This window comes from Hyperolius riggenbachi, chromosome 12 (assembly GCF_040937935.1).
Source record: "Hyperolius riggenbachi isolate aHypRig1 chromosome 12, aHypRig1.pri, whole genome shotgun sequence".
In the NCBI taxonomy this organism is placed as follows: domain Eukaryota; kingdom Metazoa; phylum Chordata; class Amphibia; order Anura; family Hyperoliidae; genus Hyperolius; species Hyperolius riggenbachi.
The window spans coordinates 95,690,572-95,708,253 of record NC_090657.1 but is presented as its reverse complement, the minus strand read 5'-3'; the positions used below and the strand labels follow the sequence as shown (position 1 = coordinate 95,708,253).

The 17,682-nt window shown below is 40.7% G+C and overlaps 1 protein-coding gene across 1 annotated transcript in view; it reads left to right on the top strand.

Annotated features, from left to right (window-relative positions):
* RIMS4 (regulating synaptic membrane exocytosis 4) overlaps nucleotides 1-17,179 on the top strand; it is a 266,686-nt gene extending 249,507 nt beyond the window's left edge. The window contains exons 5-6 of the mRNA XM_068264096.1: nucleotides 10,572-10,711; nucleotides 16,685-17,179. Of these exons, the coding sequence (XP_068120197.1) occupies nucleotides 10,572-10,711; nucleotides 16,685-16,903 (359 nt within the window). The 3' untranslated portion in view covers nucleotides 16,904-17,179. The remainder of the gene's footprint in view (nucleotides 1-10,571; nucleotides 10,712-16,684) is intronic.
* Nucleotides 17,180-17,682: the final 503 nt, after the last annotated feature.

Genomic DNA, 17,682 nt, shown 5'->3' with positions numbered 1-17,682 from the left:
GTGCTCAGACATTCAGCCTTTATGAATCGGGACCTTTAGGTCTCTGAAGCAGAAAGTTAAACGGAAAAATAAATTATTCATCAAGATTCTGTTGTTTGCCAAATAATTGTAGCGCTAGAGATTACTAGGCTTGCAGCTCTGTGTTATTATTGGAAACTGAGCAAGCGGTGCAGCTGTTTTTAAAGTGCAGTTCTGAGCCATGGAACAATATTCAGAAAAAGCTGCATAAGAGTAGCGTTATTTTACAGGAAACCTTTCATGTCTAATAAATCTCTGTTTGAAAGGCAAAGTTTGGCAGTCTGAAGAGGAAATGTGCAAGTTCTTGGTTGCAGTGGCAAAGCAGTACGGGATGCAGAGGATGCAACTGCATCTTTTATTCCATTTTAGGTTCCTTTTAACCCCTGAATTAGCTCTTCATTGGTGCTATGCTGGTAATGATCACTTTTATTTGTTTTTTGATTAGAAGAAACGAGGAAGGTCCACACTTGTCCAATTAAAGCCGGTTTATTGCTGGACGTATCCACAAAATCCACATAAGTGACACAGCTGACCTGTTTCGAACGTCTAGTTCTTAACCTCCCTGGGGTGCATTTCTGTCTGGATTTATGGGTCTTAGGCTCCCTTCACACTGCAAATCCATTTTGTGATTCCGTTTCCGATTTGCAATTCCGATTTTCCCTGAATACAATCAACAGAAAAACGGAGGAAAAAATGCAGCATGCAGCAACAATTAAAAATCTGAATCGGATGTAAAAACCGATTAAAAATCGGAATCGCATGCAGTGTGCAGGGAGCCTCAAAGCGGTAAAAAAAATTTCAGGAATTTTAGGCCTCCAGTTTCTTAACTCACCAAAACATAGCAGAATAAGGGCCTGGTATACATCCTGCATAGAAATAAAAGAATGGAACACACAATTGTTGAAATAATTAAATTTATAAATAACTACTTAAAAAATAGTGAAACTATACAAATAAGGCACCAGACTATACAGTATGTACATATACACCTGATATACCTCCCGTGTATGGTATATTTTGAAACCAGGAATGGCACAGAGGGTGACATCACAATTGTGGCAGTAGAAGCGTGATTCCTTTTGGACTTTATTCCTTTTTGCTATCAGTCTTAACTGGCAGGCAGAGAGTAGTCAAAATCCAGGCAGAGGTCGGTACAGGCGGCAGGCAGAGAGTAGTCAAAACCCAGGCAGAGGTCGGTGCAGGTGGCCGGCAGAGAGTAGTCAAAACCCAGGCAGAGGTCGGTGCAGGTGGCCGGCAGAGAGTAGTCAAAACCCAGGCAGAGGTCGGTAAGGCAGAAGCACTTAGCACAGAAGCAGTTGGAACCAAATGGCTATATTGTTAACATCCTGGGCTTTCAAATAAGCTTATCTGCCATCTCTGCCATGGCAGTCAGGTGACACAGGGGACAGATCAAATTACAACTTGTGATTAGATACAAATGAGGAGGAATTAGACATGCTAAACTCTCTATACACATGCAGGCAGCATTTCTCTTTGTTTACCTTCTGTCCTGTGCAGCAGATCGGGGTCCAGATGGGGGGATCAGACAGGCTAAACTCTCTATATACATACAGGGCACATTTCTTTGTTTTCCTTCTGCCCTGTGAAAAAATTCAGGTCCACTTTACATTTTTGTGCCACCCCTTACACCCGATGACGTTACGCCACACCGCCCTCCACTGATCTAATTGGCTGCCGGGACCCCGGAAGAAGAGTGGGGACATGGAGATCCCGGCAGCCGGGAGAGCATGCTGACAGCCGGGGAGGGAGTCTGGAGTCTTGCTGCGCATTGCCAATCGCGCGCGGGGACTCCAAACAGCAGGAGAAACCAGGTATTACCCTACCTCGAGCTGAGTTTGGGATTACCGCTCTAAGCTATTTTTTCCTACCCCCGAGATAGCTCAGGGTTACAGCCAGGGAGGTTAATCATAGCTGGTTCATAATGACATTTGTTTGAGGTGAAGACACCACCCATGTCCAACCCACACAGGGGCAGAGAACATAAGTGGCATATGGTGCCTTGAACTTGAATAAAATCTCTTATATAACTGCCGTGTGAAACAAATTTCACTCTGTTTTAACTCCACCCACCACTTCTTGTCCATTGATTCATTCAAAAGTGGCACCACTGGAACTGATGGACAAATGGTCAAGCACAGTACAGGTCTCACTGTGATGACAGGAAACTAGGTAAGAGGAGGAGGATTAGTATGCTTGATGGTTTGTAAACAGGCTGCTATAATTTTTCAGTATATGCAGAAAGGTATCTCAAGTAGTCTTACATATGCATAATGCAGGCAAGTGAGTAGGTGTGAATGCTGGGGAAGGGGGCTGAGTCTTTTAGGAAAATGGAGATTAAAGGCTAATAAATGCAATATTCCCAATATTCCTGTCAGATTGATGGGTCGGCCAATAATTTCCAGCATGTCTGATTCCGCTTCCGAACAAGAAAGGGATTGATTTTGACATCAGTACTGCTCAAGTCAATCTCTTTCTCGATCGGAAGTTATCGATAGAGGTGCTTGGCTTCCTAATAGACCATATCTAGTTTTTGCTCCAAACTATTACCTGATGAAGCGGGAACAAACCCACGAAAAACACGTTACAGCTTTGTGGAGTGTTTTTGAATAAATTATTTTTAACTTATTTTATACTGTGATTGGCACCTCTGTGCACACTATCAGTTTATTATCGATTGACCTTGTTAATCGAACAGGAAAATTGCATTGTGTGTACCAGGCATTAGGTGTGGGTATACATTTGGGCCATAATTTAGCCATGGGGGACAGGTGTGGGCTCAAGGAGAGGGTTAGGTTTGGCTGTTAGAGTATGTGCAGGGGTGAGGGGGACATTAGCTATGGTGGTAAGTGTGGGCTCATACAGTATGTATGTTTTGGTAGAGGGGGGGGGCACACTGCTGGTAGGCCCATGTACTTGTGGCTCTGCCCTTATATCCTGGCCATGCCCATTTTCTTGCACCGCACCTCCTGCACCACCCTTATTTCAGGTACATGTCTGTGAGCATATAACCTTATTGCCCCCCCCCCCCCCTGGAAATTTGGACACCCATGAGCATACTTTTTATTGAACTGTACCCGATGGTAACATGCTGCGCCACCAGTGGCATAGCAATAGTTGGTGAAGAGAATGCGACCACACCGTGGCCTAAGGGCCAAAGGGGTCCCAAGGGGCCTTCCTCAGCCACAGTATTAGCTCTCTATTGATCCTGTGCTGGCAAAAATAGTGATAATTAACTGTTTCCCTTTCCCTTCATGCACCTCTGACACTGTGATTGTCCTTATAGAGCGGTGCTTGGGGGGCCCAGTGTTAAACTCGCACTGGGGCCCATAGCTCCTTAGCTACACCACTGAGTGCCACTATCTGTAATGTTGCGTACCGGCTGTCACCTAGAACACAATGCAACTGATCACTATGAACAAAAGGATATTCCATTGAATATAAATGCATAAAAATATAGTAGATTACAAATGACATGTGGATTTGGCACAAATACCTACCCAAAGGAGTATTTCAAAATCATGTGGCATTGTTCCGAAACTAATCTGGGTAAAGGTTCTCAAAAGGGTAGACCATGTATGCTGATTAGGCTTAAAACAAACAGCAATAAAGATTAATGTGTCCTTTGTTAACCACCTGTTCACAAACCGATTATAATTAAAATTTTGTCTGTGGAAAAGCTCCAGAGAATTCACCCTGCAGTGCCGTTAATTGAAAATGGATCAATAAATAAATGGAGCTGCTTTTAGCAGGGTTCTGCAGTCAGGACTACCAGAAAAAACAGAGTTTCACTCAAGCGGACCCAACACAAAACCTTCAGCAATGGTTTATATAAGCCATACATATTTATCATTCTATTTAATGTTTTAGTCCTAAATTAGATAATTACTTTCGGAAGTATGAAATGTTAAAGATTGATATATCATGTGCGCCAGTTAAAACCAGCAGATGCCGCACAGACGCAATGAATGCATCAACTGGATTTCTGTCCATTTAGGCTTCTTGCACACCAAGACGTTGCGTTAGGTGCCACGTTAAGGTCGCATAACGTGCACCTAACACAACGTATGGTGCTGCAAGAGCCGACGGTAGAATGAGCCGCGTTAGGCGGCTCGATTCCTATAATGTCTCCCAGAGTGGCGCTGATTGGCCAGCGGGACCACGTGATGCGGAGCGAGACACTCCGCATCACGTGGTCCCGCCGGCCAATCAGCGCCCGCCAGTGCAGTGAATATTAAGTAGCCATGTGCGCGGCTACTGTAGCTGGCTCTCCCCGCCTCCTCTCCGGGGCATGTGCTGGCTCTCCCCGCCTCCACTGCGCATGTGCAAACAGTCTAACGCGGCTATAGCCGCTCCAACGCCGTAGCATGCTGCACTTTGCGGGGAACGTGCAGCGTTACATGTAACGCAACGTGGGCTGTGTGAACAGCCCACTTGTGTTACATTGCTGTGCGTTGGGGGAGCGTTACAGGTGCACTAACGTGTGCCTGTAACGTCTTGGTGTGTAAGCAGCCTAAATCTAATATTGAGAAAGCTGCCTCTAAGCGCTACTTTACTTACAAAGACTCATAGGCTTTCAAAATAACAGTGTAGCGTGGCCACACCCTGTATTAATGTGCATCTGTAGCATAATTCTCAACTTGCCTGTGCCATTTATTAATTAAAATAGGTTTCCGCTGAGCCCCAACAAATCACTCAAAATCATCAAAAATCTGAATGGAAGCAGGATACTGGTCAGTTTTCATTTCTCACTGCAGATAAGGCAGACTAAATCTAAGCCATCACTTAAGGTAGCCATACACTGGTCGATTTGCCATCTGATTCGACCAACAGATAGATCCTTCTCTGATCGAATCTGATCAGAGAGGGATCGTATGGCTACCTTTACTGCAAACCGTTCACAATCTGTAGTGGTGGTGCTGCAGCGTAATGGACCTGCCGCGTAACCCAGCTGTGCACAACCCTATGATAAAGTGAGAAGCATCTATCTCATTACTGCAAAAAGGTAAAATATTAAGCTTCACTGTGGCACCCTGCAAATCACAGCAGGAGTGGGCCCCCTTCGCCTCGCAACCACCCCCAAACAATGGAGGGGGTCACAGGGGCTATTGTTACACCCCTTTTAGCAATACATTCAAAAATACATTGCATACAAGTACACTGGGCAACTTTTTCTCATGATGAAGCCTCCAATTAAGAGGGGTGAAACATGTTGGGTTGGTGGGGGGTATTAATGTAAATGTGGTGTTTTGTTTTGTTTTTAGTTGAGGATACAGAAATTAAGGTCCAAATGGTATAAATTCACTGAACCAAGGAGACCTTTTACGCATCAGATCCTGCCCTCGTAACATTATTCAGTGATATATTGTGCAGCTTCAATTTTATTATATGATTAAAAGTTATGTTTTAGCTACAATCTCATATGGTTAAATTTGTGTTTGATTTATAGATCAGGAATTGTGACTCTTTTTTTAATCCACGAACATACACATTCCTAAAAGCCCTCCTACTAAAAAGCAACGCTCAATGTAATTTGCCTTCTGAGGACTTTTTGGTCTCTTTTAACCCCTATATACTTTCCTAGTGTTCCTGAGCTGCTTGGGTATTCTGCTTGCTGAGACTTCCAGATAAGTTACTCATATTTTATTGCCTGTTGAAGCAGGTTAATGCCCGCGAAACGGTACAAAAAAGATTTTTCAACTGAATACGGTCTTGGGCCATATTGGGGAGGTAGGTCCACCACTACTTCCCCTTTTAAACTGTTTTTAACTTATTTTACTTTTAAACTGGTGCCTCTATTCCTTCACAAGTAAACGGTTTAGGTATTTTGTTGTACTGTTCCAAGCCCCATCACATAGAGCCATATCAATCCCTGCCATGCATTGAGGAGGACTAACAGTCCAAAACAAGCTGTCTGCGTGTTGGGAAGAAGTGGCTCTGTAAAATGTATTAGCTCTAGGCTTGCTATATACCAGCAGCTCTGGATGTAATCCTGGCTTCAGGGGCATAAAGAGATAATTTGCATATTCAGTAGTGATGCATTGTGGGTAGACCACAGTTGCTCACTTTAAAGCTAAAATATTGCAAATATCTGCTGTTTTAAAAAGACAAACTACACTGAGCATTGCTTTTTTAGTAGGAGGGCTTTTTGTTCTCTTTTAGCCCCCTATACATTCCTAGTAGCTCTGAAGTCACCCTGGGCTGCTTGGATATTCTCTTGTTACAATTAGACAGTGAAAGAAAACTTTGACGTGAGAAAGGCATCAAAAACAAGAATAAATCTCATTTAAAAAAATCTGAATTTAATTCATTAGGTATGAAAATGAGAAAAGGTGACTTTGCAATAAAAAAAAAAAAGCATTTGCAGATGTCAGAGCCAGAAGTATTTGTGGGCAGCACAGTGGCATTGTAGACCATGGCATTTCCTGCTAAAGATTTGTGTTTGGCTGTTTCACAATAATAACTATGTAGCGTTGTTATTGTATAATATGACAGAAGAGATGGTGGCTTTATATGAATAGTGACATCAATTGCTTAGGGAAAATATTTACATGTAGCCCTCTTAATTGTGGAATTGCATCTGATCTACTTATTGGAATTTTGTCATCAAAAACATAATTGTAACATAGGCTGTATTACCAAAATAATACATTACTGTATACATGTTATTGGCAATTTAGCAATTGTATGTTCATTCTGAATGTGTTCCTAATGATAAAAGGCTTTTTCCTTCTTGCATAATTTTATTTACGGTTTGAATTTTTTCTGATAACGTGATAAAATTAGGAACATGGTGTACCATCGCTGACAATATATCCATAACAAATTTATTATTAATGCAATTTTTTTCTACTGGTTTGACCTTTCGAGCATATTTCCACCAAAATATTTTTGAACCCTTTGGGGCCTTTACTACGATGTCTCTATAGGAAAGACTCTCTTACTACCTGTCCTTTAGAGCTCCATGGACCTCCATGTCTTTTAAGTGAACGCTGGTCGTCATTGACATGGTATATAAGGGAAAGTGACTTATAGCATTTCTCCACTTTACAAGAAAGGTTTTTATTAGCTGTTGTCTCTTTTATATTGGTTTAAAGAGGAAATTTAACTCCGGATTGAACTTCATTCCAATCAATAGCTGATACCTCCTTTCCCATGAGAAATCTTTACCTTTTCTTGAATAGATCATCAGGGGGTCTGTGTGACTGATATTGCAGTGAAACCCCTCCCACAGTGTGATGTCATGACCAAGGTCCTGACAGTTTGTTGTCTGTGAATCTCATGCATTGTGGGAAATAACAGTTTTGTCCAACTGCCAAGCAAGCAGTATCTCCGTCTGTGCATAGAACTCTTAGTAAAGAACATTCCATACAGATCACCTGGCAGAACTAAAGATGTCACTGCCAGTGATAAATTTCAGAATGTAAATCGGGGAGAGGGAAGATTTTGCAATGGGCAAAAACTGACTAAATAATCTATAAATAAATATTGTGAAAATTAAGCAATTTTTGTTCATTATGTCATTTTCACTACAGTTTCTCTTTAACAAACTTCCTGTCAAATAACCAAGTGGGGTGAACTCTCCCAAATAGACACAGACAAAAGTAAAAATCCTTTCATGCTATCCAAAAGTAAAATAATTTTCCTGTGAATTTGGGATCATTTTTTTTTTGCTTGTTTTTTGTGTGATTTTGCAATTGCTGAAAAACACAATACAATGAATGAACGGTATACAGGGAAAAAAGCAGAAAATTGTTCAGTTTGTTAGCGCAGAGACAATGCAAATGTGACTGAACTGAAAAAATATTGCTAGTGGCCCATTGACTTTCATCACTTTTGAGTGAGACCCCCTAACACTGCACTCTAGTGGCTTTGCGTCTGACAGGAAAAATGTGCTCTACAAATTCTGGAATTTATTTTTATTACTTATTGTATGTACATGCAGGTTACTTATACATTGCCAACTTCCCAGGATCTCCATTTTTTTTAAACAAATACTGTATATACTCGAATACAAGTCGACCTCGTGTATAAGTCGATTCCAATATTCAACCCTCTTAAGCTGGAATTTTTTATTGACTCAAGTATAATTCTCCCCAACAAAGTTAATGGCTGCACTGCATACAGTATTGCAGCCATTAACCGCTCCTGTTTCTTAAGTTCAGCCAATAAGACACAGACCTGTGTTTTCTTGGCACTTCTTTTCCTCAAAGTATTACTTACCACAGGGTAAGTTGCTGCAAATGGGAATGTCACTATTAGTACACACATTACTCAGTGCTGCCTGTGACTCGTGTATAAGTCGACCCTTAAACTTTTATGAAGTGAATCAGACCTAAATATCTAGACTTATACTTGAGTATATGCAGTATGTCTCACTGCAGGTATGTGCACACAGCTTCACTCTTTCCTGTTAAATCACTAGCCTTTCAGCACTCCTTTTTGATAGAGCCAGGCCAGCTGCATAGGAGGGTTTATTGTGTAAAATAATTTCCAGCCCCATGGAATCAGCATAATAATAAAAAAACGCATCTGTGCTTCTCTATAATTGGTCCCCTTTAAGAACCATTCTCATAAAATACTACACTTAGAGTAATATCCAAGTCATATCTGGCACCATTGAAGGGTAGAACACCCTGAACCCAAAGGTTTTTAGCTGTATTGTATGGCTGTGTAAAAATAAAATGCTTACGTGTACAATTCTGTATGCCTAGGTTATTATTGCATTGTGGAATGATATACATAATCGGCCACATCCTGATTATTGCATTATGGGTGTTGCTTCCTGTTTATGCGAAGGTGAAAACCTGCAAAGAAGACAAAACTGCACTTTACATAGCTGTATCAGTGGCAGTGCATGGATTTTGGGTTCCTTTAGGTCCACTACAAAATATCCTGGTGGTTCAGGTTCTTCATAACTTAAATGGGTTGTGTTTAAAAAGTATTTTTGCAACTGAACTGGTACCCCTGTCCCTCTGACTGCATACTCCAGAAAACTGGTTACAGTCCTCTGGGGTACATTTAAACTTACATAGGCTACCCCTGTTTTTATTCCTTTTTAAAAGTTAAGTGTGTTTCCCTGTTATTACCTTACCTATCAAAGCTGCATACGACCGCACACTAAATTAGGCTCTTGCATCCATTACTAAACTACCTTGATTGACAGTTCATGCTATCAACAGTTTAACTATTCAAGTGTCTATTCACAGCTAAAATTGTAACTGTATACAATGACACTGTTTACACTTTTTATTCTGTTGGTTGCATTACACAGCATTATGTTGCCCTTGTACTGTTTTCCCCTTAAAAAATAAAATGAAAACTAATAAAAATCTGTGAAACACAAAAAAGTCTTTAGCAAGTCCTGCCCATAAAACTGTATCCATTCTATATCTTCAGAATCAGAACCAGAACATAAGTTATTCGCCAAGCAGTCATGCCCAGAATTGGGTTTGGCACAAACACAAATTAGGAGCAGTGCATAGAAAAAATATACCCCCCCCCCCCTTAAAAAAAATCTCAGGTATCTGCTGTTGCCTGTACCCATGGGAGGGAAATGACAAAAGGTACATTAAGAAGGCAGTGAATTAGTTTTCAGTAACAGCAGCCAGCGGTCGCCACAACCACGAGGAGGGGAGCAGGTGCTGGGGGGGAGGGGGGAGAGAGGAGAGAGTTTGACAGAAGCTCCTTGGCCATTGCGAACTTCTTCTTCAGTCAGCGAAGGAAGAATAGTCTCTGCTGGGCTTCCCTCTGGGTGGATGGAGGCAGTGTTGGCCCTTCAGCTCAGGGCATTGGAGATGTTAGTGCCCAGGAGGCGGACGCAAGGAACTCTTTTGACTGCAGCGCCATCGATTGTTGCACTGATGAAGGCTAAAATAGTCTCCAAGTTAGATTATATGGCTCTGTGAAATTAACAAATGATCCTGCATGTGCTCCTGGCTTACAAGAACAGAAATGTATGTTTTGCACATGTCACCAAATGTCCAGAAGTGATAGGCTACGGGTATTACTTGCTCGTGTGGAGGAGAGGCCTGCCATATTTATTTCATGTTGAACAATACCAATTGCCTGGCAGTCCTGCTGATTCTCTGTTTCTAATACATTAGCCATAGACCCTGTCCCTGAACAAGCATGGTGATCAAATGTCTCTGAAAAAGATGACATAATTAGCTGTATACTTGTTTCAGGTGTGTGATTCAGAAAGTACTGCAGCCAGAGATCAGCAGGACTGCCAAGCAATTAGTATTATTTAAAAGGAAATAAACATGGCAACCTCCATATAGCTCTCACTTCAGCCTCCCTTTCAACAGATAAGGTTGGTTGAAAGAAATTTACTCAGACATTTAATCAGTCTACAATACCGCATGAATACAAATTTTGTTTACTCATTACAAAGAAAATAGAACTTTTTTTTAAAGTCTCGGAGTCGCTTTCAGTATTTTGTAAGCATTTTCCGTTTGTTGTTTTTAATGCAATCTGTTTATCCATCCGAATGGATTACTCTTTTAACATTGCTTGCTTTTCTTATCTTTCAGCTGCCTATATAAAGGTTTATCTGCTAGAGAATGGAACATGCATTGCGAAGAAGAAAACAAAAGTCGCACGGAAATCCTTAGATCCGCTGTACAATCAAGTCCTCCTCTTCTCAGAAAGTCCTCAAGGGAAAGTATTACAGGTGAGAAAAAAGCAATTCCTATTCTTTTATCTTGTTTTCGGAAAAATATAAAGATTCCATCTACCTTTTTTTCTTTTTTAAAATGTGTGTACTATCTAGTGTACCTGATGTGACTTCATATGCATTTATTACTTATTAACAAAAGCCTGATTTAGTAAGAAAAAATCTCCAGAGATCTTCAAGTATGTTCAGTTGGGACATCAAAATTGAACTGAAAATCTGGTCTGGATTCATTAAAGATTGTCAGCTAGTTACAGGGTTAACAATTAGCTTTTCTTACCTTGGGCTAGACTCCGTTATGCTGGGAATACAATATGAGATTTTTCAGTCGATTTACTGTTCGATCTTATTTTCGATCAGTTTTTTTATAGATTTTCCGATCGATTTTTCCGATCAATTTTCTTATCTTTTCTTATCAATTTCCATTCACTTCTGTGAGAAATCAATCAGAAAAACGATTGAAAATGAGACCGGACATGTCTGAAATTATCTATTGAACCATCTATCTGTTGAAAAAACGTATGGTGTATTCCCAACATAACACTGCTACTGCCTATAGGGCGCACCCTAGTGGCTGTAGCTCTGTCGCTTTGAGCCCGATAGGAGAAAATCACAATATAAATTCCTGTGTGTCCTGAGGAGGCGTGGAAATATGTGAAAAAGATGTTGACACTGGTGTTTTTTAATCTGTTGTAACTTATCGTGTTTAACCAGCTCCCGACCACCTAACGCCGATTGGCGGTGGGAGCGTGGCTGCTGGGAGACTGCCTAACGCCGATTAGCAGCAAAGTGCGGTTGGCGGGATTAGCAGGGAATGCTTGCGCGCGCATTCCCTGCACATAAACAAAGCGGGGATTGGTTACCAGCCTGCCACCCGGGATCTGAGCTGACAGCCCTGTCACTCAACTGGCCCTCCCAACGGCTCACAATGCAATCCCATACATAGGCTGATGCCTATGTATGGGTAGTGTAGTGTATGGATCGCAGTAAGGGCCAATTTAGAGGGGTATAAACCACTGGTCCTCAAGAGGTTAAATAAAGTGCCATTTATTTCAAGTCCCGGAATCCATCTCTTATGTGTAAATGTTATTTGTCTTGTCTTATCTTGGGTTCACGACCGGGTTTACAGCTCAGGAGCCCATAGGCATATAAGCTCTGGTACCCTAAAATTCACCTCTTAACAGGCCCCACCCCTCATACCACACCCCTTTTACTTATGAAATAAAACACAATGTAATGTGGATATTACTAAAGACAGGTAGAAAATACCAACAATGTGCAGATATCACCAATGACATGTAGAATTTATCAAGTATATGTTGATTTTACCAACAACAAGCAGATAATACAAATCACAAGAACATTATATTACTGAAAACTGTTTTTAATATTTTCTAATCACAGACAGATTTAAGTAGGTTTTAGTGACAGGAAGGGGGTTGTAGGCAATACGGATGGTCAATAAATTGGCAGATTGAAAGTGGACCAATCAAAATCAGCTGCAATGGCATTTTGGTAACATTTTAATCTTCTGTTGCAGAAGAGCTCAATGAGCTCGGGGTAAACTTGTACAAAATAGGTTTTCACCAATCACCAAACATGATCAATCAATATCAAGAGGTGGAGGGGCCCAAGATTAAATGTATCAGGATATCCGTAGTGTAAAAAAATAATATATATATATATATATATATATATATATATATATATATATATATATATATATATATATATATATAGTAACATAATCCTGACAAAAAAAGAAGACTTATGTCAAAGGTTTATTCAAGCACGATTTATAAATGCGTTTCATGGGTCTCAGCCTGCTTCTTCAAGTCAATAAGAGTTCCTTAAGTGATTCAGTTTAGAGCATCGGCACCAAAAGTTTAGAGCATGGGCACACAAGTCATAATAGTAAGCTACAGGTATCCCCAGCAATGGAGTGTGTGCTGCCTGGTAATGTAGGTGAGGTGTGCAGCAGCTGTATATAGGGCAGCAGTAATGCCCCTGCAGGTCTGCCATGCCAGGAGGGACATCACAGTGGTGGGGGTTCTGCACCGGGCATAGTGCACAAACAAGCCCCAACAAACAAGCCACCAGCATTCTCCATATATATATTCCATACATTCCTTCTGCTGTACAAAACTTAAGTATGCTTCAGGCTAGCTGCCTCCAGGGGTGTCAGCTTGCATTCAAATTTTAGAATTTAGATTAGTGTTAGCACATAATTTGCATCTGATTTGTATTCAAGGTGTGTATTTAGCCCCAAGGGGCTGGAGCTTTCACTTCACTTGCAGCCTGTGAGCGCTGCCCATTGCTAGCTATATATATATATATATATATATATATATATATATATATATATATATATATATATATATATATATATATATATATATATATATATATATATATATATATATATATAGAGATAGATAGATAGATAGATAGATAGATAGATAGGTAGATAGAGATATATATATATATATATATATATATATATATATATATATATATATATATATCCCACTTAGCTGTACCCGCATCTCACCTCTACAGCGGCCGGACCTGGCAGATCTCCCCACGGTGAGGCCGCATCTCTTCTCGTCACCAGATCCAGTGCCCAGCAGTGGTTGGGACACTGTAAAGCCTCACTTCATACCCTGGCTCTACCAGCCCGTAGCTTGGGCTCTCGCTTACTCACTCCCCCATAGTTTCCGATGACCAGGCTGTTTCTTTTTACTTTCAAAAGTAAGCTTTATTGTGCTGTAACATAAGTTACAAATTTTCCACGTGATGTCTGTACAGCGCTCACTCCCCACAGTCATATACCCACAGGTTGATCACACACAGTTCCACATAATGCCGCTTTGTCCAATCTCTTGCAAAAATATGCTCTCACCAATGTGTAGGGGCTGATTTACCACAGATCAGCTAAATACGCTTTTCATCCAACTCCATATCTGCCCTCCTCATACTGGCATCTCCGCTTCAGTTGCACTTGTTCCTCAAAGAGAAGAGAAGGCCAATGTACATAGCATAAATCTGTTATGGTCCACAGTGCTTCCAAACTCTATGTAGTGCAAAGTGAGTACACCTCCATACAGTGGCAACAAACTCCACACCTTGTGACCGTGCCTACAACTGCCACCAGACCAACAGATACCCCTAACCGCTCACCAGATATTTTGCTGACCTCACAGGGACCAGCAATCAGCGCTTTTGGTGTCAGTTTTGGAGCTTTCCGTTGGATGCTATTGTGATACCTGCAGAGCTGATATATAACTCACATAGCGTAATAACGTTTTTATTCCATCATAAAAGATTAAAAGTTAGCCCCTGATGAGTCATTCTGACGAAACCGGTAGGGCGTGGCTTTAAGCGGCAGACAGGAAGACGCTTACTGAGCGGCGGTGAGGACGTCCAAGGGAATTTTATGATATGCGCATACTATTTTATCAAATGTGAGTGTAACTTTTAATCTTTACTAATTGGACAAAGCGGCATTATGTGGAACTGTGTGTGATCAACCTGTGGGTATATGACTGTGGGGAGTGAGCGCTGTACAGACATCACGTGGAACATTAGAAAGAGGGGAATTGCTATCCCCACTGTATAGCGATCCATCCAACAGTGTGGAGACAATATATATAAAATTTAAGGAGTGGACATTGTGACAATTTGAGGAGCGCCCATACCACCCCCTTGATAAAATAAGTTACAAATTACTGTTATGCACAGATGTCAATCTTAGCCATCTGAATTTACATCTTATACATAACATATAATGTAGACATGTTTACAAATTGCTTTTTTCTCATCAAAGTTGGAACTAGCTAAGTAAATAAACAAACAGGCTGCTAAGTAAGTAACTAATTAGCAGTCTGTTTTATTTATTTACTTAGCTAGTTACATGTTAGAACAGCAACACTATCTGTAGTGAGTGAGCCAGCCGTTATAAATCCGCTGGAATGTCTGCTACTATCAGTGAAGTCCGTCGCTTAGTATGCTAATGATGCACCTCAGCTGTCTTAGGGCTGGTTCAGACGGACGTCTGCGTAGCGTCGCGTCTGGGGGCGTTGCGGCGGCTGAGCGGTCAGGCTTTCAGTAGCCTTCGGTCGCGTCGTGATGCTGTTGCGGTTTTTTTTTCCCGTAGGGGAACATTAGCCGTCGCGGTTGGCCGCTCCCTGGAAGCTACATGTTGCTTCCAGGGGCAGCCCGAACGCTCGCGAAAATCGGGACCCGAACGCCGCGTTCGGGTAAAAGCGCGCAAAAGCTTGGTGTAAACGCTCTCATTCACTTGAATGGGAGCGTTTACCGCGACGGTCCGAACGCTTGCGGTAAACGCTCCGCAAGCGTCCGTCTGAACCAGCCCTAAAAAGCAGAAATAGTGTTATCATCTACTTTTTTTTAACACAAGGTCTATGGAGAAACGTATGCTCTCCTTATTATATAACTGATATATGATTAATGGAAAATAATAATTTTCACTAAACTGCCCCTTTAAAGATCCAGTCTGAAATTGCAGTATTACTCATAGGTCACTGGATATACTTTAGTAAATCAAGCCCATTAGGTAAATCAGCTCTCTGGTACCCAATGAAAGTAAAAGATGTGTATTTTGGATGGAGTTGGCCTTTAGCTTTTTACATATTTACACGGAATACCACTTATAGGCCATCTGGCTTGACCACACAGTTGCATGTCATCTATCTAACGTAACCATGTGTGCCATGCTATTTGTCCTTTCAGATATATTGCTATACTGCTAAGTTAGTGCTGACACCTCTTAGAATAGGCTGGAAATTGAATAGTAAAACCAGTCTGGCAAGGGGATTGATTTTCTCTCTGTGGATAAAATCGAAATGAAACTTGCAGAACACATATCAATAGTGTTGGCTGTCTGGTAATTGTATGCAAGAACCATTCTGAAATGTTGTGGCAAAACTATCATCCATGAATCTTAGGCCCACCTCTTTTCCTTTTGTTGTAGGAATTCTGTGTCCTAGATCATGGTAGCTGGAGATGAAATTGTGTCTTCATCAAATGCCTATTAGGTAGTTTATTTTGGAGATGGTAGTGGCTGTTTTTATACTTTTGAGTTTAATAGAGTTAATTCTTTAATAGGGTTCATCATAGCTGATGCTGTTCACAATGTTCACAAGACCAAAATTGATTCAAAAGTCTTAAAGGAAACCATAGCTAAGATAAAACAAAAGTTTTATACATACCTAGGGCTTCCTCCAGCCCCATCCGCACAGATTGCTCTCACGCCACCATCCTCAGTCTTCTCTCTCTTCGGTACCGGGTCCTGTAACTTCAGCCAGTTGAGGCCAGTCTGTGCAAAAGAAGTGCAGCCTCTACATATCTCTCCGGTTGCTGATGGAGAGATACGTAGAGGTGCAAAAAGATTTGGCTGTAGTGAATTCAACAACAGCAGTCAGCAGCAGGACTGGTAGTCAGGCATGCAAGGGTCAGAAAACAAGACAACAAAATTAACAATAATGTTGGTCATCGAAGTGGGTCATAATAAATATCAATCAAGCAAATTATGGGCATAGGTAAGGACTGACTAATACATCACTGGACAGTTTCAGAGTGCAATCTAAAATAGGCCTATATATGCCAAATGACACGAACATGCGATTTCATTTTTGCCCAGAATGAGAGGTGTAAGGTGCATGCCCAAATGCCTCAGCACACACAGTGAACACACCTGGATCATTTCAATGTGTGAAGCCATAACCAGATGCACAAACACATGTATGTTCACCCATTTGTGAAAATAGTTGGTAGATAATAGGCAAATTTTTTTTCAAGATCTAAGCACTTGATTGTCATTGTGTAACACAACATAAAATGGTACACATATAAAATAAGAGAATAAATGTACCACAAATTTCCTATCTTAATAGGAAGTCTAATTCATTTTGAATGACTGAATTATTAACCTTGGCTATGTATGTCTTCAAGGTGATGGTTTGGGGAAACTACGGAAGGATGGAACGAAAGCATTTCATGGGAGTGGCAAGAATACTTTTGGAAGAGTTGGATTTGTCAAGCATGGTAATCGGCTGGTATAAGTTATTTCCAACTTCATCAATGGTTGACCCATCAACAGGCCCGCTTCTCCGTCAAGCTTCACAACTTTCTCTGGAAAGCACTGTGGGACCATGCTGTGAGAGATCTTAATATTTGGAAAATATTGGTGACTTCTTGACTTTTTTTTAGCCCACTACCAAGGGTGTGTTTGGATCTCTGACCTCAAACATCTTGCATGTTTGACCAGTTTTCTGGAACCTGAGCTTAACCAAACAACTTTCCAAGAGGAGAAAGGGTGGTTTTCTTTGGTGTATGAAAGTAACCTTGGATAATTATCCTAGGTCTACAATCGTACAAATACCTCTATTCTCACATTCTTTGATGTCTTGTTTATTCCTGAAGCTGGAAGAGTGAGAATCATTAAAACGTTGCAGTATCTTTTAATCTAGAGAAAGGTATTTTCATAACTTTCTATCAAAAACTTTTTAAACATTCCTAGAATTATATATACGAAGACTTGGTAAAAGACTATATATTGGAAAGAACTGCAACTTGACACTGGGAATAATATTTTATTTATTGCGTAACACTATATCTTTGTGATTTTAAAACTGTGCCAATTTACCAGGAAGTGTCTTTTACTACTTGGCCATTGCAGTTGATAAATCATTTTTGGAATGAAATGTAGAATTGAATTAGAATAGGAAACTAAACAGTAGGTAATTTGATCAGGGAAGCACTTTATTGTTAAAGTGCTATTGACCAATATAAAATTAAGCCATTGTATACCAGCATTTAGTCTCATTACATAGATCATCACATAAAACTATGGGCATCTTGTGCATGTTATTAGCATTACCAGACAAATTATATTTGAGTATACATTTGCTTCGAATTGTCTGTTACCATAATAGAAATAATCTTGTGCT